General features: G+C 36.0%; 1 protein-coding gene across 2 annotated transcripts in view; it reads right to left on the bottom strand.

Annotated features, from left to right (window-relative positions):
* Nucleotides 1-20,634, bottom strand: part of HELZ (helicase with zinc finger) — a 72,699-nt gene that overhangs the window by 8,505 nt on the left and 43,560 nt on the right. For both annotated transcript variants that reach the window (XM_085304711.1, XM_085304712.1), the window contains exons 18-27: nt 19,338-19,485; nt 16,255-16,438; nt 15,060-15,288; nt 10,637-10,841; nt 6,959-7,010; nt 5,981-6,174; nt 3,848-4,058; nt 3,276-3,352; nt 1,577-2,144; nt 962-1,202 (exon numbers count right to left, since the gene is read on the bottom strand). In XM_085304711.1, the coding sequence (XP_085160837.1) occupies nt 962-1,202; nt 1,577-2,144; nt 3,276-3,352; nt 3,848-4,058; nt 5,981-6,174; nt 6,959-7,010; nt 10,637-10,841; nt 15,060-15,288; nt 16,255-16,438; nt 19,338-19,485 (2,109 nt within the window). The remainder of the gene's footprint in view (nt 1-961; nt 1,203-1,576; nt 2,145-3,275; nt 3,353-3,847; nt 4,059-5,980; nt 6,175-6,958; nt 7,011-10,636; nt 10,842-15,059; nt 15,289-16,254; nt 16,439-19,337; nt 19,486-20,634) is intronic.

The raw sequence follows: 20,634 nt of genomic DNA, 5'->3' as shown, positions 1-20,634 counted from the left end.
CCCTAACTTCAAAGAATATGAGCAATCAGAAATTAGGTACAAGAGGATTAACTGGATAAAATACCTACCTGAACGTTCTCAAAATTTTAAGAACTCAAGATTTTCTTTTGAGCTAGAAGAATCAAGTTTTTGTTATCTCTTAAGAGACAACTAAGGTAAGAATTTCTGGATTAATTATACAAAGTGAAAAACTTCAAATAGTTAAAGAAAACTTTAACCCCTTAAAAGGCAAAAGAACAGAACAATCAAGGATTTCCCTCACTTGTAGAATACAGGTCCAAACTTCTTCAAAAGATTGAGAATGTTCAATTCAGCACATTATGGAGTCAGATTGGAGGCTTTACTATAACAGCTCAGATGGAAAATAAGCACAGTGGAAGATAACAAAAATCAGAGAAAATTTAAAAATCTAGCAATTATAATATATGCGAATAAAGTTGACAATCATAGGTACCACTTTCCTGTTCACGTTCAATCGCTTCATTTCTGTCTCCTAATGCTCCACCTCAAAACTAAGCAGATATTTTTAAATCAGAAAAGGCTTTTTAAAAAGGAAGAAAGGTTTAGGTTTCACTGGGGAAGAGCGCTGGGAGGATGGCAGTTGTTGTGTTTCGTTTTTGTAAGCACAGAATTCTAACACTGCTTCTTTTATTACTAATTCAAAGTGAAGACTTCTTAACATGCTTTTTTAACACCCAGATGCTTCTTTATAAGCACTATAACGTTGTTACTCTGTCCATTCCCTATTCCATAAATACAGCACTGGGAAATTCTATAGATCTATTCTTTCTGCTACAGCTTTACTATCCAATACATTAACAGAATAATACATAACACAAAGTATAACTGTCTACTAAGCTAACCCTCACAACAACAGCAGGACTTCACAGTACCCTTAAGTTATAGATAATGTGTCACTGTTCAATTTTATAGAAATGCTGACAATTCAGTATAGGAATACCTTGTATATGTTGCTTCTGTTTCATCTTCTGTGTTACTGGCAAGTTTCCAGTTTGCCCTAACTTGCTGCTGTTGATGCAATCCAATGGGCTGCTGGGGAAGATGTGGTAGGTGAGGATGGTGATGGTGTTGATATGGAATACTGCCTTGACTGAGATAGGCATTGTGTTCATTCCACTGCTGTAACCTGGCTTGTTGCTGCTGCCTTATTGTTTCCAAAGCTACGTTTCCATGCATACGATCTGTAAAAAACATTAAAAAAAGAATTAACTGATGCTCCTTTTTAAAGATCTTGCTGTCAAAAAACACACACATCCTCTTCCCCCCCCCCCCCAAGTATATTCCAGGTCCTATTATATATTAACTGCATTCCAGTGCATAACCTGGTTATTTAAATCATACAGAAAATTCTATAAACATGAATCCTTTAATAAAGTGCTGAATATTCAAACATGCCTTAAGCAGCAAATTATGCTCAATGACATTACTTATGGAAACTATCCAACAATGACCCAATTCACAGCAATATGCCTGGAAAGGTAAATACCTTCTTCAGTTTCACTTCAGGGTAATTAGAACTGCACAGTTTGAATTTAACTAAAGAAGGGTCACCTACCTAGAGTGTCCCCTATGGGCATTCCTGACGGAGTCTCTTCAATGAAGTTGTTCAAGTGGGTTGGCAGAACTGGGTTGTGCTGTGCAATAGGCCTCAAAGGATTACTGACTTCTTGTAACATAGGTGGGGGGTGCTGTTCTGAAATCACAGCATCTACAGCAGGAGAATGTGGTCGGTGGGGAACTGGGTTATTAAAAAAGGACTGGCTGGGGCCTGCCTGGTAAGCAGGGGAAAGCTGCGAAGGTTGCGGAGGCTGCTGATTCAAATGATTATGCTGCTGAACTACCTGGCTTTGCTGGGGTGGCAACTGGTTTTGTTGTTCAGGTAAATGGTTTTGTTGTTGACTTAAAAGGTTTTGCTGCTGTTGCAGAGGATATGGCTGCCTTGGTATCTGTGACAGATGCTGGAAGTGGCGATTGGGAACGGCGTATTGGGAGTGGGGAGGGGTGAGATGGAGATTCAGCTGCCTGGGGTTAAGATTATCCTTGCGATGAAATTTAGCATTAGGATAACCAACACTGGATCGTGACTCCGGGCTTCTATTCTGAGAATTTGCTTCTAAGTCAACCTAGAAAAAGAGGATGGAAAAACTTTGAAATTTTACCTTAAAAAAGCAAAAACCATGACAGTAATGAATAAATAAATTTAACAATGAATAAAGTTTATGAAACTTCTGCAGTGGAGGAGAGGGGAAGCACACTATGCATCTTAGAACTACTCTTTTCTTTAAGAAAAGATATATTCTGCAGGAATTAATTCAAGTTGATGCAAATTACTTAATGTTCACTCTTGACTTTGATATTTTTCCTCTCTCGAAAGAACATAGTTTTCAGTAAATAAAATAACGATAGTAGAATTAACTAAAAAAACCCTACTCAATACTTTTTCTTCAGCTTCTATATGTAAACTGACATTCAAACACTGCCATCATCAAATTTCATTCTATAGCTACTGTAACTGCATGGATGAACTACCAACAGCTTCCTTATGATCATCTCTAATGTAGCTAATTATATGCAACTGTTAATCCTTAAGCCTTGTGTTTTCATTTCTAGGACACTAACACCATATGTTTAAAAGAAAAAGTAATCCTTTATTTGTCCATTTTAGAATATCACTCTTTTTCCTCATTCGCATCTCCATTCATAAGATTAATATTCTATAGTCTGCAGTCATTGTAAGCCTCTTTTCCTCATCTTCCTAGCAGAATTGTTTATCTCTAGTCATGCAACGTTTTTAACTGAAATTTCCATTAATTCCTAAACATTCAAAAGACAAGAATATTCTGTTTTATTATGTCAGGTACAAGCTTAGTATGTAAAAACTAATACAGTTTAAAAACAATTTAAGAACAAAAGGTTTTTTGCAAACACTTACTTGTTAGTGAAACCCCAACAATTGGTCTTTACCTCAACAAAGGGTTTAAAAAGTCAATTCTAGAATATTAACTTTTACTTCAACCCTGGGCAAGAAGAAAAGGGACCTAATGTCACTCAACACATATTAGAGATCAGTACTGATGGCTTATCATGGAATAGAAATGTTGCAACTATGACAGGAAGTCTTTGATAAAAAGGAGTAAAACTTATAAAAAGGTATATGAAGAGGTCAAAAAGAGATGTACAGCATCTCTTCTCAAAAAGAACAGAAGAGTACCTAGAACAGAGGGAATATTAAACAAAAAAGAAGGCTAACCAACCTGCTTGGATTCCACAGGTTTCTTCTCTGGTGTCCGAATTTTACTGATTTCAGGTCCAGAACTGTTTTCACTTTTACCTAAAAATGTTTAGCTMATTAATTAACTTGTTTCAATTGAAAAATTATTTTTTCTTTGCTTTGTTAGACTCAGAGAAATTTACAGTTATCAAAATAGCAGTTACAGAATAATAGAGAAATGTTATATAATTTACCCAAACAAAGTTTCTCCTTTAAATTCTGTGCTTTGTGCATTAATCACCACTGAGTAGYTCTTTCAACTTAACTGCAAACAACATCAGTAATAGTAATCACTGGACTGCAGAGCAGAAACAGACCAAACACAACCCCCCCATGCACCACCTCTGATTACTTCCCTCCTTTGAACATCACAGTATCTTAGATATTCTACTATGGCTAAACATAGTTTATTTCCCAAGTTGTTACACACTTGCAGATCTCTCAATTTCACTTAAAATGGAAAAAGAAAGAAAAGATACCTTTGCACAATTTCCTACTGAAATTTCAAACTTACTCAAAATAAAACTCATTTGCAACGAAATTTGAGTGACTCACCATTTCGATTTTGTTCATGTTGCTCCTTGTCTTGATGCTGAAGCTGCTGCTGTTGTCCTATGCTAACTGGTGAGTGATGTCCCAGGCCATAAGGTATAGGAGACCCCCGCCCATGCGCCTGTAACAGGTTCATATTATATGCCATAGCTGCTTGATGAGTAATGATTCGAGGGTCAACTGCAAACCTACCCTGATACCCCGTCCATGGTACCTACATAATTTAAAAAAAGAAAGAAAGAAAAAGAAAAAAAAGGTACATTAGAGGAAGTAAAGGAGCAAGCACATTGATAAGAGATCACTAATAACCAGTTTTCCATATATCAGATGACCTGACACTGTAACACATGGTTGCAGGTAATGCTGGAAAGGGAGAGTAGTAAGGGCAGGCCCAGCTGCAAGGGGCAACACAGAGGAAGATTTTGGAGGATTATCCTGGGCAAAAATGCTTGGAGGAAATCCAACAWTCTTGTTTCAGTGTTTTCAAGAAAAAAGACTGATGAACAAATTCTATTTCAATAAATTTTATATTCACTTCTTCTCTAAACAAATAGAAGTGAGTGAAATTAAATAAAACAGATCAAAAAGGAATCACTTTGTCTTACGTGAACATAATCATATTTTAATTCCTATCTGTTTTAAGCAAACATCTTTCAAGCAATTCTCTTTTTTTTTAAATTAGTATTTGCCCTTGAAATGTACACTTTGAACTTTAGCTTTAGGCTACATTCCATCTGCACAATCTCAAATCATCTCCAGTAAGTTTCTTTCTAGAGGAAGTCATCTCATTAGTACCTCAATCTTCCCACTTAATCATTTAAAAACCCATCCTCAGGGAAGGTGAGCTTAAAATACTTACTTTTCATACATTTCTTTTGATTGGAAATACACAAAAATACACTATCCCTTAAAAAAATCAAACAAATTTCTAAATTATCTTGATTTGATATTAATATAACGTGAGCAACCATGACAAAGATACAGCTGCTGGCCTTCTCATTGCATTTAAATGTATCCATCAAATTCAGATTTCTGACAAGCTAGGAAAAAGCAAAATTACTTGACCTAGCAAAGAAAACCAATCTATTGCTCCAGGCTGATCTAGGATATCAGCTGAAACCAGAGTTCATAATAACAAATCCCAATACAGCAACCATAAGCTAAACTTCCATAGAGGACTACTGTAACTATTAAAAAACAAATGAACTAAGCAAAATTCTAAGCAGATGCTTGGGATTCTGTATGGCATTCTATACACATACAACCCTTGTATGTGTTCAATGTCCTCCCTAGAGTCTTCAGGAGCTGTGTACCATGCATACATGTTACTCCACACAACGTTACTTCTGTACCTTTGTTCCTTCCTCCCTGATTTCTTCCTGGAATATGTGACTGTGAATATTAGAAATAAATCAGAGACTGCTTCTTTAATTTGTTTAAGTTTTGTTGGAATAGTTTTATATGTAATACAAAATTCCATATATACATATATGTAGTCTAAGAGGCCTGATCAACACCATTATGTTCTTAAGTGCCATAAAGAAAGCCATCAGAGAGGAATCAGATCAACTGTGACATTCTGGAAGGGAAAAACATCCCATTATGCTTATTCTTCATATCACTTCACTTCAGACACCTTACATTCAGACATCTATGGTCATTTAGACTGTATGAAGTCAATAAAGAGAAATAAGCTTCATTAGAATTGCCTATGTCTCTCCAGTGATTAACATGTGGACTAAAATCAATTCAGATGCAGGTATCTCAAGTCAGATGACACAGTGGTGTGTCTACATCTACAGCTGAAAAAACTCCAACAAATAGCATTAACATGAAATTGCTTTTAGGTTGCCTAGTATTACTTGTGGGAGCAATGTTTTTAAGTCCTCATTTTCTGGCAGTCTTTTGTACAGACATTCCTACAGCTAGCTAAGCCCACTTATTTGAACTGAAATGCTGGAAAAGAACTAAGTCAATATATTTGAACTGAAATGCTGGAAAAGAACTAAGTCAATATATTTGAACTGAAATGCTGGAAAACTTTGCAAAATATTCGCTAACTGATCTTGCCATTCATTGTTATACATATGATAAATGGACCAAGGAAAAAAAAAAGAAAAAAAAAAGAATTCTTACAGGCAAAGGCACAGACATGACCATGTTTCCTCCATAGACAGCAGGTACATATAGAATACTTGTCCCAGTGTGTGGATCTATCCTTTGAACAGGACTTGGAGATTTCCCCAGGTTGGGGTGAGGTCCCAGAGGAGGAGGGGGAGGAGTATATGCTCGGATAGGATTTCCAATTAGGACAGAAGGGTTGGGCTGAACTGAAAAATAAAGAAGATAGGAAAAGAATATGAAAATCATTTATTTCTTTGTATCCTTTTTCCTCCTAATAACATTTAGGATGCTCACAGAGCATGAGGGCAACTCTCATTACAGGATAGGTCTGATATAGACAGCAAAAGTATTAATCATATAGCAAATACTCTATTCCATTTCAGAAATTTCAAAAGGCAGAAAATACGAGTTGAGGTAGAGAGAAACAGGTAGTTGGTAAYAGTGTTAATGAAAGAGCATTCTAAACCAGTAAAACATGCCAACAGTCACACAGAATTATCCTCCTTTCTTTAGCAAGAAAGACAAGCTTTAAATGAATATATTTTAAATTAACAACAAAAGCATTAAGCTGTTAGATGCTATCTTGCAAAAGTATTACCAGTAATATCTGATATATGAAAGCACAATATAAGTCCAAAATAYATGATATAACAGCACAGGCACTACAACATTTTAACTTTTATAGGGCAAATATACTGGTACAGTATTTTATATCATGAATTTCAAATACAACCACTTTTAACAGGCCAATGCCTATGCTGTGATAAGGCTCTAAAGTCAGTGTGCACAACACCTGCAGAAGGATAGCCTGGGAAACACTAATGCCTACTCGCCAGCCTGTAATCTATTTCCCAAATGCASATAAGAAGTAAATAACTTTCAAACAGAGAACAGAGCAGATACTCAATTCACGCCTAATTACTATCAACTTCACTGAAGCCAAATTAGTGCAAGTGCCAAGGAATTCCTCCAGTAACAGCAGATACTTACCAATTCCATCAGGTGGGAAATGGTCATTCTGGTTATGATGATGGACCTTGCCCTTTAAAGGGGRAAAAAAATAATAGTGAAGTTCTGCAGACTTAACGTAAAACAAAGCATCTTTATTTCAACTGAACATTATAACTGAATTAAATAAAAAGCAGATTTTGAAAGACATTAAGCTAAAAATTTTATCCTTACRCATCCAAATGTCTAATTGCATCACCTGACTATGAATTCACAAAATTGGACGTTAAATACCACTACCTAACCTAACCTGTGGGTCATTAGTGGGAACTCTGGGGACATTCCCTTCCTGCAGAGTCCTCTGTGCACCTTCACTTACTACGGCCTGTTTAAAGATACGAGTACAGTTAGAGCAAGCTACTTTGGGTTTCCTCTCACCTGTTTACCACCTGCTGTTTCATTTTTTTAGGAGCAGCATCCAGCATCAACCCCAAAAGAAGGATCCAGCTATTCCTCCAGGTTCCAACCAACCTTAGATGCAAAGCAGCTGCCACCAGTTTTTACTCRGTTGCTCATTCAGCCTCCTTCGCAATTGCCTCTCTATCCCATCTCCTGTAYCTGCTTCTGCACCTTCACCCCTTGGTGACTGCTACCCAAAAAGTATAATATAGTGGAGTCAAGGACAAGAGTACTCTGGGGAATCTGCTTTTCCTYGGGAAATTGTACATGAGAAAAGAGGTTAACAGAATTGAGTTATCCCTCCTGCACTCTTATGAGTTTACAGCAGCAAAATATTCATAAAATGTGAGCACATATTCAAATGTCATATGCTCTTAAGTCATTTGCAGAATGGGAATACCTTACTTAATGTAGACCTAAATACATTCACGAATTTAAAATAAATTTAAAAAACCTTTGATGCTGCAAAACYTCTCTCTCCCAGGAGACAAGCCTAGGCAGTTTTCCAGAGGTCTGAGCAAATTAGTCAAGGTACATAGACATGTGGTGTGACGAYGCTGACTCATACATAAACTAGATTAAAGAACTTGTCTCTGAATTTCTCCTCCTTTTTTAAAAGTGAACTATTGGAAAATAAAATAATAATTACTTTTCATTACAGTACTTAAATAAAAGAAGCCTATTTATTCACTGCAGAGAGCAAGATTCAAACTAAATCAAAGCTTAGAGAAGTTACATGCCCTAAGAATCACCCATGGTTTATACAAGGGACTTCTCTATCTGYTATGTTGTGAATTAGCTTCACGCAGTGACTATAAATGTCTACAAAATCTCTGTTCTACCTATGATACTTGTATTTGCTAGTGGCCATATTTTTAAAATTGAAATAGCAAATCATAAGATAAATTYGAAAGAAAAGTTGTCCTGTTGAACAGGAGCTTTAGCATGTAACCGTATCAGACGGCTGAATMGAAAATCAACTGGGAACACTTCTGTGTTGGGGGAGGAAGATGCTGACATTGTTTTGTTGTTTATTTTTTTCCCTTTTTTCTTCTAGTAGTTCTCTTGGTTTAATGACTTTATAAAATCACTTGACGACACCTTTGGAGCTACTGTCTCGCAAAGATTTCCAGCTCAAGGTTCATTTCCCTGTCAGTCTATAAAGAAACTAAAGCAATGTAATTCAAGGCTTTTGCATTGTTTGTATGGGGTAACCTAGATTACCGGATGGTAACAACCCTGCAGTAATCTCCAAGTTCGAAATATCCTCAGTTTCCACATCATCACCTCTGCTAAAGACTGTGCCTATCAGACTCCACYACCCCCAGCCAGGCCACCCAAAGGCAGGTGGACGCAGAGCACCCCTCCGCCCCCGCTGCTGGGAAGCGTGCCGGCCCAGAGGCAACACGATATCCTACTGCCGTTCRGCTCTAGGACAGCGACAGTGCGAGGACTGAAACTTTTTTCTTTTTTTCTTTCCTTTTTTTTTTTAACTAATAAACAACAAAAAAGGTTCTTTATATCTTTAAAGAAATCCAAGAACAATTCTGCTGAAAAGAAGGTGCCATTTTTACAATATCACATTTCACTGTATATCAAAATTAAGCCCTGAGCTGTGTGGATGTCCATAAACTCATCACAAAACAGAATATTTGGAGGCTGCTGCTCTCATTTTTTCAGTRTAGAATACATCAGAACTAGGTTTTCAGCCTTTTATCTTTTAATGCTAAGTATATAGGGAGCCTAAAACGAGCAAAGCTACCCAACTGCTTTTAAAACTTCAGCAAAGTTTATTGCTTATCATAACCATTTTATTTATGTATTTGAGTATCACCTGCTTATTTTAATTCTGTCATTCCACATGCTAGCTGTCAATTACATTCAGAGGGAAGAGATTTTATTGTAATTATGATATATGTGATTAAAATACTTTCGATCTTAAATTGAAATGGTAGTTTGAAAGCGTCTTCTGATTTCTACAGCACATGTGCTTAGTTTACTAACAAACTGAGAAAAAAATACACAAAACATTTTGTTTTAGGGAACAAAAATATTAATATATTGTGGTTTTATTATTAATTAAAATGCTTTCAAGGTTGAAGCACTCATGAACAATGAAAGAGTCAAAATGACTATTTAAGAAAATGATATTTTTTTAATCTGTGGTTTTCTGTAAACCTAGTGTTTTGACGCATCACTAGCTGCTCAAGAAAGCTGGTGTTTGTTTCAACGAGTAATGCATCTTGACAAAGAAACATTCTCACAAAATCTCCTTTCGGACAGACTGCCAAAGGGAAATTTTCCCTTTCTGTACTGTCAAAAAACTGTGGTGAAAATTTCTTTCAAATGATATAACCTGTAACAATGCAAAGCTATGGAAAATAACATATATTTCTTCCCTCTTGCACAACAGAATTCCTCACAAAGCTGATAATCTGCATTTCATCTCTATATACAAATTAAAAAACTGCATTTTGAAATACAATTTTTAAAATATTAAAAAAATTATTTAAAATTGTTTACTAACACATCAAAAAACAGCTCTAGAATTTAGTATTATTCTTTACCATCTTGAGGAGCCAAAGAATGTATTTCCATCACTGCTTCACTCCGTTTTATGGCAAGAGCAAAGAAAATTATTGCTGTGTGATAAATACCCCTGTATGCCCTCTTGACATCAATGAAATCTGGCCCTTTGAAGGCTACTATCCCTGAACTAATCCTGAGAAAACACTGTAATACAAAGTATTTTAATGGTATCAAATAATTATCTTACATAATATAAGCCACTGAATTTTACATATGATTCTCAGATCAAATCAAATAACTGTTTACTCCCTGACACTGTTCGTGTCCACATGTTGTTTGAGTCAGTGTAAGCTGCTTGGCACAGGGATCACCTCATGTTCTCAGTTTTAAATTGGCTCATTTAACCAATGACGCCAAGATCCATGACTGAAGTTCCTCATTGCCATTACAACACAGTCAATGAACAAGCCCAAGTGAGCCAAGGCATATATTTTAGTAAGAGATCCAGGCTTGGCCAGTCCCAAGGTATTGCTACATACTGTGCTATAATAAAGCTTAGAGCTTTCATTTGAAATTGTTGAGGAACTTTTCAAAATTTGCAATGATATCTAATTGCATTGATGCAATTTTAAAACAACAGCTCATCCAATAAACCTTTTATATCATTTCTCAACAGGCCTTTCTATATTCCCTCCCACTTCCTGACAAAATTCATTACCAGTGAACCTTTACCTTTGGTGGTGACTGTTGCTGTTTGGCGGTATTCACTGAATGCTGATGTCGAAGAGCCCGGGGGATAAACTCAGGAGCCAGTGGGTTCAACACATATGTTTTCTTTAATTCCAAAGCTTCCAACTGAGCTTTGATCTGTTCAAATGTGATACCGTGAAGACTTTCATTCTCATGACATAGGGCAATAAACCTTTCCCAAAATTTCCTATGGAAACAATTTTTAGAAACAATAAAAAGGAGTAAGACTTAATGGCTGTTGTTAAAGAGGATTTTATATAACCAAGTAGTGTTTTTATTTCTCCTGTATGCTCATTTTACACATCAGGCCAACAACTTAATCCATGCATCTGAATCCCATACCCYAATGCAAAGCTCCCCAGTCATTTAAAACAGACATATGGGTCTGTCTGTGCACACCAGACTGCAATACTGGGTCTATACCACATTTAGTATTAATGTCATGGACAGCTCTAATTTTTCCTTTAAGACCAAACACAGCAAACAGTGCTTAAAATTTTGGAAAGCATGTGGTTTATAGAATTTACTACAGCTCAAAGAGTCACAGGGATTGCATAAGCTCTCAGCCCCAGAAATGCCAAAAAGAGTCTATGAATCTAGGCAGGTCACCAAATTTCAACATCACAAATATCAAAGTTGAGCTATACTCTCAGAACTACCCTTGTGAAACACAGACAGAAGTACTTTACAAAATATTGCTAAGACTGGGATGAAGTAAATCCCCAAAGTATCCTGCTTAATTGAGGCAGGAAATCCAAGATGTTGAAGGTTGCTGTTTACTGTACCAATCGGCCCGTTCATTTCCYATAATAAAGGGCAGGAAGCGACCAGCGACTAATGCTGCAAAGGCAGCAGGCTTACTCTATCAAGTAAGCAGAAGAAATGGTGTGACCCAGGTTTATTTTGCTTTTCTAAGTAAATGAAAAAGATACTTTAGAAGATAGTTAAATAAGGTCTGAAGAYAGAAAAAAATTGAACAGTTCTGTTTTGAAAAAATGAAGAATAACAAAAGTTACTGAAAAATGATTTAAAAGACAAAGATCTTAAACTTACGTTTTGACAATAACTCCACACTGTAGTGCCTCAATATAAATTAAAATTAAATAATTGAAGAAAAAAAACAATATTTAAGGCTAGCAAATAATTGCTAACAACCCAATACTGTTTTTTACATCACAAGATGTTGAACAAAATTTAAGGATGACATAATGCATTTCCATTACACAAACAATTTGTACAGAAACTAAGACAGGTGTTTGTCTCAGGTACCTTCACAGAGCTTTACAGAAAACAGTAAAGCTCATTTTGTAGGTACTGCATCAGTCCAYACACATACGACTAAAAAGCGTCCTTTAAAAATTAAAGATTTTGTCCGTATTGGCAAGAAAAAATCTAGTTGACTCTTCAGTAATAAATTGAGGCTAATAAGGGAGTCTGTTCTGTAGTGTTGTCTCCTCAAAATCTGAAAAATGGGAAATTGCTATATACTAATTTTAATAGGAACGTCACATTTTGCTGAGTGGCTTTCATTTTCAGAGGATGAATATCTTTCTTGCAAGAACATTGTAAAGTTACTGATGTATTTAACAAYCCAAAGTAGCAATTCCTCAAAGCCCATCTTCTGTTGTGATTTTATATAGGTAAACAACGCTCTCTTAAAATTGAGTATACAAGATGGCCTCTTTTCTGCATTTTGCTATAGGGCAGATATATCTTGCAAGGTTTTAAGTGAGGATTTTAAACCAAAATGAAATATTTCATTGGGACACTTTAATGATTGAACTCCCTCCATTAATCAATTCAGTCACCAAACCTCCTGCCAAGTACAATAAATCCACCGAGACTCAYAGACTTTTGTTTAACGTGCCCCGAGCAGTCTCCCTACGCACAGGGCGCTTGTACTGGGGTGTAAGAACAGAGAATAAAACACTGCTGTCTTTGTCTTACAGGGTGCTCCTGCGTTTAAAGGGAGTGTCTGCCAAAACAGCCCTGTCGAGTCRGATTGTAACACGGAGAAACGTAATGATTACCCAGGGCATACTTCACAGAGCTCTCTACAACGATCACTACGGATTCTTGACTCATTTTGACAGGTATTAGAATATTTATAAAATTCAAGTACTCTATAAACTTTTTTGAGGTCTGCTTTTCCTAACGAAATGTCACTTCTTTCAGTCTTCTCTACTCCTGCTGTATTAAAAAAGACCCATCTTTCCAGAGTGCCTGAGCCCCTCCAGCACTATTTTCAAAGAGTGAACGTTCAATTATTCASTGAAACAAGACAATGGTGTATTAAAAGCAAAGCCTGAGATACAGCTTAATAAAACTCCAATGCTGCTTGTTTCTTAATTATCTTTTAGTTGTATAATTTTGAACAGAGTATACATAAACAGCTGCTGGTCCTAGAACAGCAGACTGAATCCCTAACTGCCAAGACTGTAAGTTAGATATCCTACCGATAGCCTGTGCTTTCATTTTAGTAAGTTTTTGCATGTCCAATYGGAGATATTTTGAAAGAGCCACTTCAAAAGATACTTCAGAGAAATCGCTAAGTCMCCACTTTTGAAAACTAAGTCTCTTGTAGGTATCTAATTTAAAACCCTCAACATTCAAACTTATATGAAAATTCAAGAGATCATGTTTTCCACTGGGAGTTAGAGAGACTAAAGGAAATCATCACTCCCCAACAAAAGCTGTATTTAGACAGAGAACCCGTAATGGTCCTAGGTACTAACTAGGGGATCCTGATCTCTGACTTGCTGTGCGTCGTGAACCCCACTACGGGAAAGAGAAGTACAGTTTGTCAATTAAAGCCAATTTCCATACAAGTGGTAACAGAAGTTTCAGGCAGCACATTATAGCAACCCCTGTAACTAGGTCATGCATCTCCGCAGCTTGAGCTGATGAACTGGGGACTGCACCAGTAGACTACAGCAGACACCCATCATCTGCAGCTCCAGTGCTCAGGAGCACAGAGCTCCTGCTGATCAGAGTTACATCCAGGTCACGTCTCAAAGCTGAGCAGGTAATGGGGAAAATGAAATAAAACCACAAGTGGTATTTCTCTTTTAATAAGTTGTTATTAGCATTTTAGATCAGATACTACATTAAGGTATAGTTGTATTCTCAGTGTGACTCAAGCAGGTAAGTTAAACCAGGTTATATTTCATAAATGGAGTCAACAAAAGTTTTGGTTTTTCAGTTGGAAATTTTCAATTCTAATCTTTGAAAATCACATCCATTTTCATTCCAATAAAGGAATATTGCTCAGAAAAATGAAATACAATGTAGATATAACAACTGACTACTATGTATTTTTAGCTCTATTATAATAATGCAGTCAGTGCAGTGTTTCCTCTCTTCCAGAAACAAGCCTCAGGCTTTATCTCTGATCATCTTAACATTTCAGTTCTTCCATCGCAAAAGAAACCTTTGAAGAACAAGTACTTGGTATCCTTAAAATCAGTGCTTACATCTCTTATCATTTTTCACATTTCTTCATTTAGGTCTATAAAAAGTATATTCACTCAAATTCTATATAGGATTTTCCTAGGTTCACAAACACAMAAAAAATATACAAACAATGGTCTTCAGCCTTCCACTGTTGCATAACTGCCAGGACATTCATCTTAAATATACATTACATCTTAAAGTTTTTTGAACTCTAAATAATATGTTAATTTTATATGGAAATGAAAGAGTACAGGTGAAAAACACCTGAAAATAAAATGAAAGGTCTTCAGCTGCTAACATCAAGTTCAAATTAGTGTGTTAATAAATACATAAAAGAGTTTATCGCYGAGCAGGTGGTAGGTACCTCAACCTTTTTCTTTGTAGGTTGTTACACATAGTGACAATGTGACACTGGATAAGAAAGTAAAATGAAACAAAATAGAAACAMCAAAAAAGCCAGATYTGTCTACCCTTTGAAGATACTAAAATGCTCTGCTTCCCATGGGTAGTGGTTTTCYTCACTATTTTTATAAAAAAATTCCYYTCTCTTAYCTCTCAGCTAGACTTTCTAATCAGGGGATGGAGTAGCTCTTACACAACTGCATGCTTCCAGCTTCCGAGCAGGCTGGTAGACAACAGCTCAGGAATTCCTGCATCACCCCGACACTGCTCATTGACATGGGGCTACAACTGCTCGCTCTGCCCGAGGGATGAGCTAAAGCAGCGCACTTTGGACAAGATGCAAGCCTCTGCAAGAGCTATGATATTTATAATCTGTGGATATATATTTAAGGAATTTCAATTTCATTACACTTTTATGGATTTAAATGTATTGTGTCTTACTAGGCACCTAAAAAAGCATCCATAATTTTATTAAATCTATCTGATATACAAAAATGTATGTTTTCTAGCATCCTGAATCCTGATTAACTAAGAAATGTATAGAAAGTACCTGCATCTTCCAATGGAACATAAAGCAATAGGATCTCCCACCACAGCTACCAAGGATTGTGCTCTTGTAATGGCAGTGTTCAGAAGTTTGTAATTAGACAGAAAACCATAGTCCAAGTCTTCTGTTGAGTCCTCCAGTAACTGCTCTTTCCTTTTAATTGGTGTTTGCTTATGTTTGCATGTATGCCGTGTTCGTACTGTGCTGAGAAACAAAACTCTAAACTGTTTTCCTAAAAAGAAACAAAAAATAAATGTCTGAGATAATTTTAGCTATTTCTACTAGTAAAACAATCAGATTACTGTACTTGCCAGACAGAGTTTGCACCTGGATATTCTGAAGAATTGATAGCTACACTTTACACAAAGAGATTTATGCAAGAATAATAAGATTTAAAATTTTTAAAAGATGTACTATAAATACCATTTTCTATTACAAGAGTATCTCTTCTTTAAAAAACTTACTTTTCACCTCAGTATTAATCGCTCCAGAACTTTCTGAAATTCTGATTATCTTCATAATGTTTCCATTCAGGTAATAGTAACTGTTKTATTTATTTTTTCTATTAGAAAAAAAACTGTTCTGCACATTCCTGTTTCATATTTTCGCAACTCTCCCAAATTCACATAAATTCAGACACCTACTATGAAAGAACAAAACAAGCCATCTGCTGTTGCTCAGTTTCTTACTGACCCTCCTTCACTTATTATTGACTTAACTGCAACCTAGCAACAGGCTGTGCCTACATAAAAATTCTTGTGTTATCAGTGTGATCCCATGCACAAATACCTGAGATTGTAGACCTCTTTTTGCAGAGCATTCTCTAACTGCAAAGATCAACAGAACATTTTGAGGCTGAAGCCTTGTCGCATTWTTATTTGGAACTTTGTTTTCCTCCTTACAACAAAAGTATATCAGTTTCCACTTTTYCCAGTAAATCAATTTACTTTTGAAATAAGCTTGAACTTAATTTTGAAAAAAAATAAATCTTACATGCATGACTATTGTTTTGGTGTTCTATATTGGAATAACATCGAATCAGCACTCATGCCAGTTTTGTTTTGATATATCAGTTTTACAGGCTGTTAGAGGTCTTATTCCAAACATTTTAAGAYTATTTTAATAACTTTTCCTTAATTTGAACAGTCATACTATTGATTTCCATAGCAGATTTTTTATAAATATAACTACTACTTACCCTGAACATTCAGCACTCTTTCTACACTGACATCAGACAGTCTTTTTTTCCGAAGCTCAGCCCGAATTCGGAACACTTGATCAGCATAAGGTGTTACAACCCCTATACTGCCATCATCCAACTTGCCCCAAGCAACCGGCCATTTTCTTCTTAATTCTTCAACACGCTCTACTACTTCAAACACCTTAAAAGAAAGTCAGAAGTCTTAAAAGTACACTTAACTGAAAGTCTTTCCTTGATGTGGGATTAGAATTTGTATTTTACAGTTCTAAAATATTTAAGTGCATAGTATTATACAACCTTACTCAATAAGCAATAATACTAATGCATTCTATAACAAGAACAGTAGGGCATTTCTGATCATATTTTATCCGATTTTTATAAATAGATATATTGTCTAAATAGAGATTTATTTTCACTATGGATTTTGTATACATCATCTCGATAGCTCAAGAAAGACAGAGCAGTGCACAATCACTTCSCATTCCAAAGGATGCCATCAGGAGTTAAGGGTTATTAATCAGCTGCTAGCTCCTGTCTGAACTACTATTATGTGTGCTACCTGAAAAGACTAATTAGTAATAAAAACTGAAAACCTCCTTCTGTGAGGAGACAGGCTCATCAAAGCAACTCCTGCAAGATGTGCCAGGCATAGCAGCTTTTACTTCAACATACTGCATGGAGACACTGCACTGTAAAAGGTATTTCTAAACAACTTTATGGAGGTATTTTTATTTTAAAAAATATTTAGATTGTTATTCAATAAGTATTTATTTAGCTATTTAAGGCATGATAACTGATCAATCTAATCTTCAGCATCACAAGTATCAGCTCGCTCTCTTAATGGAAGCAAAGCAGACTTCCATCTCTACAAGAGCCACAAGTATTCTCAACATTCTTCTCTTCCCTATTTGTCCAGTTGTCTTTGGCGGGGCAAGAGGGTGTGTTAAAAGGAAAAAAAAAATAGTGTTTTTAGCTTTTATATTATCTCTTCTTCAAATCTGTAGGCTGGGACTATAACTGCCAGTRGAGAACTATTTCAGGAATGCTGAAAGTGATATAAATTGCAATAGGTATACATYGTAGTACAAAGGAAAATAGTTCTTAAGTGAGATTATAGAATACATCAGAACCACCTTTCATGAGAAATTTATCACAAGAGACCAGATTACCAGCTGGATAAACAAGCAAAATTGCTGAAAATCTGTTGTTTCATGCTGACYTCTTACTATCTGAAGATCTGGTTATGAGATACACATCCTCATTTAAAAATTGAATATTAACTGGGACAGACTATTGAAAAACCTCAGGGTTTTGCAATAGCTTTTTTAATTTCTAGAGAAATAAATAAAGGAAAAGAAGATCTGTTAATTCCAAAGAAAAAAAAAATCACAAATATTTTAAATATTTTGGATTCTCAGAATGCAATGAAAATACGTAGCAATGTTTGAGAAAATCCTGAATATAACTTCACARTCATAGACTCCCTTATTCAAAAGCCAGTTCTATTGACAAAGTATATTAGAATAAATTTCAGGATCTGTAAAAAGTGTAGCACAAAATATCTTTTGCAGATATTTTGGAAAGTTTTTCTGAAAGTGCATAGCTTCTGCTTATATGGTTAAAATAAACACTACGTAGAGAAAGCAGAGAATTAAGACCAAAAAGGGAAAGGTATTTTCCTGATTAATGCTTAATACAGGAACCATTGAACCATAACATGCCTTAATGAAAATGTTCATTAAGGGTCAGACAGCAAAAATCTCCCTCATCATCTGAACTTCAGTCTTTCATATTGGTGTTTAAGCAGCTGTTGTCCTTCATTTCTGCCTGTAGCTATCTATTAATGACTCACAATTTTCTGACAGTTACTGGACCACTGAAGATATTTTAAGCTCTTCCACAAGTCTCTCTCTCTCTCTTTTTTTTTTTTTTTTTTTAATGGAAAAGCGATACAAGTACATTAATGAAAACAGTCAGGTGCCTCCGTGTTTTTTCAGTGATGCATCCAGAAGTCTTTGGTGGTTCAAATATAGCTAAACTAGCAAGAGCTTCTTATTTAAGTAGATATGTTAATAAAATAAAGAATGCATAACAAGTGCAGTGTAACAACTGTAAAAAGGTTAAAAATTGTCCATCAGACAAAATGCCTCATGGTCAACAAGGGGTAGACRCCCAGAGTTCTGTAATACTTTGTAATGAACACTGCTGTTGAACTGCAAACTAACTTCAGTTAAAATTCCTCGTAAGTTTAAGAAAACTTAATTTATTTTTCCATGTTTAAACAAATTAGTGATTTTTTTTTCCTTTTCTATAAATGTGAAGGCATTAGTTCAGACATCATCTTGGCATGAAAATGGAGCTGGCTCAAATGCCCACAAATTGCAGTAACTAGAGAAAAGTAACTTCCACTATGAAAACTATTGCCAAGTTTGGGGGAGGAGAGGGTGTTTGGGGTTTTTTGTTTGTTTGTTTGTTTGTTTTAACTAAAATGAAAGAATGAGAATAAAAGTCCCTTTTGAAGAATATCCGTAAATGTATATGAAACAAATATTTTGAGAACTGACCTAATTCATTGACAAAATTCACATTTGTGCATGATTTGTTAGACACTGATCCCAAACATATTCAAGTAAATATGAAATGTAATTTCAGAAAGCTCCCCTCTGAGTGGGAACATTTCTACAACAATCAAAAAAAATCTAAGTTTTACTTTAACCTACAGTTATTTTCAGTTGCTAAGATACATCCACCAGACTGTCACAAAAATTAGCAGGAGAGACATCCTGAGAATGAATCTGAGAGAACTGGTAAGCAGCTTGCAAATTGCAAGGAGAAAAAGGTGATAAAGTAATGAAAATGTTTATTATGATCACAATGTGCGCTACTCCATGTTTACTCCATGTTCCATGTTACTATCGCCTATCAGAGGACAATTTATGCCTTCTACCAACACTAAGCATAAACCAATAGATTTCCAGGGCTGTTCAGTTATTAACAAGTATATATTTGTGACATACAAAATCCCAACGTGTAATAAATTTTTAAGAAAATATTCAAGGATAAAGCCAAAGAAGAGTTACCTCTGCATTATTGTAAAATGCTGTACTATTTTTTTCCTGCACATCTTCTCCACGTGCTGTGAAGAAAGTCAAAGGGTAGAAATCTTTGTGGGCTGGCTGCTTTCCACTTGCCATCAATTTGCCTTCATAGAAAAGCTCAGAAGTGTAACTGCAACAAGGCAAAACAAAATACAGCATGGAGTCTACAAAGGATCTCACTGATAAAATACGCAACCACAAAATGCTTCACAAGGAAACAGAACCACTGATCACTATTCAGCACTTCAAAATGATTTCTCTAAATGGCTGTTTMCTTATGACAGATAGAGACCGGGTAGAAAGGACTAACTATGTGTTTGCCCAACAGTTCTCCTACAAAGGCAATGCTTTCAGCTGATCTAAAGCTCTATAAAGTTACTGACAGCACTCTCACTAAGGTTTCACCTGGAAGTTCTGCTGGCTTGAGGTCAGGCAAAAGGAAAATTTGGTGTCAGGCACTTACCCCCACCTCACCCCAGGTCAGCTGGACTATGAGCCTTGACATTTGCTGAACTTGGAGGATAAATTTGCTAAAGATTTTTTTACTGAAGATTTCATGTTACTGAGCACATGCTTCAGTGTCCACCCAAGCTTTTCCTCTGTGGCAAGCTATATTGTTACTTATCAGAAACACAACAAGGATACATTTCCTCTGCTGGCACCTGGGCATGACAGAGGCTGGCTGATTTAAAAGGAAACATGGCAAGAATTAGTTTCATGGTGAAGAGTAGGAAGAAGGCCAACAAGCTGGACTGAACATGTAAACCGGAACAAAAAAAAACCAAGAGAGACTGCATACTGCTATCACTAGTACATTAACTACTGCCTAATATCGGGAACACAATAAAACTAAACTAACTTACTATTCTTCATTACTGAATATAGTCTGAGTGCTCAACCTCAATATTCTTCTGATGTAGCTCTATGGAGGTGGTAACGTGAATATAGCCTGCCACAAAAACACCAAACCTAGAAGGACTGTCCCACCATCAGGTCCACCAAGTTCTTCCAGGTTTTCAACTATTTTAGCCGTAATCTTTGTTCAAGATGTAAAATATTGGTCATAGAAAAGCCAAGAAACTAATCTGGTATCAAATTACCGGCAAAAAACTGCAGCTCACTGCTGACCAGAGCTGTCTTACATTGAAGAATCCTGAATGAAAAGAGTCTGCAACTCATCTCTGACATTAGCTGCAGTCCACTGCTGCCAACGAGCAAAACTACCAGTTTATTCTGTAAGTTAATTCTCAGCAATGAGTTCTCATTGAACAGTAAAACA

Source organism: Rhea americana, unplaced genomic scaffold (genome assembly GCF_003343005.1).
Source record: "Rhea americana isolate MKP2758 unplaced genomic scaffold, rheAme1 scaffold_21, whole genome shotgun sequence".
Classification (NCBI taxonomy): domain Eukaryota; kingdom Metazoa; phylum Chordata; class Aves; order Rheiformes; family Rheidae; genus Rhea; species Rhea americana.
This window is presented reverse-complemented; position numbering and strand designations above follow the sequence as displayed.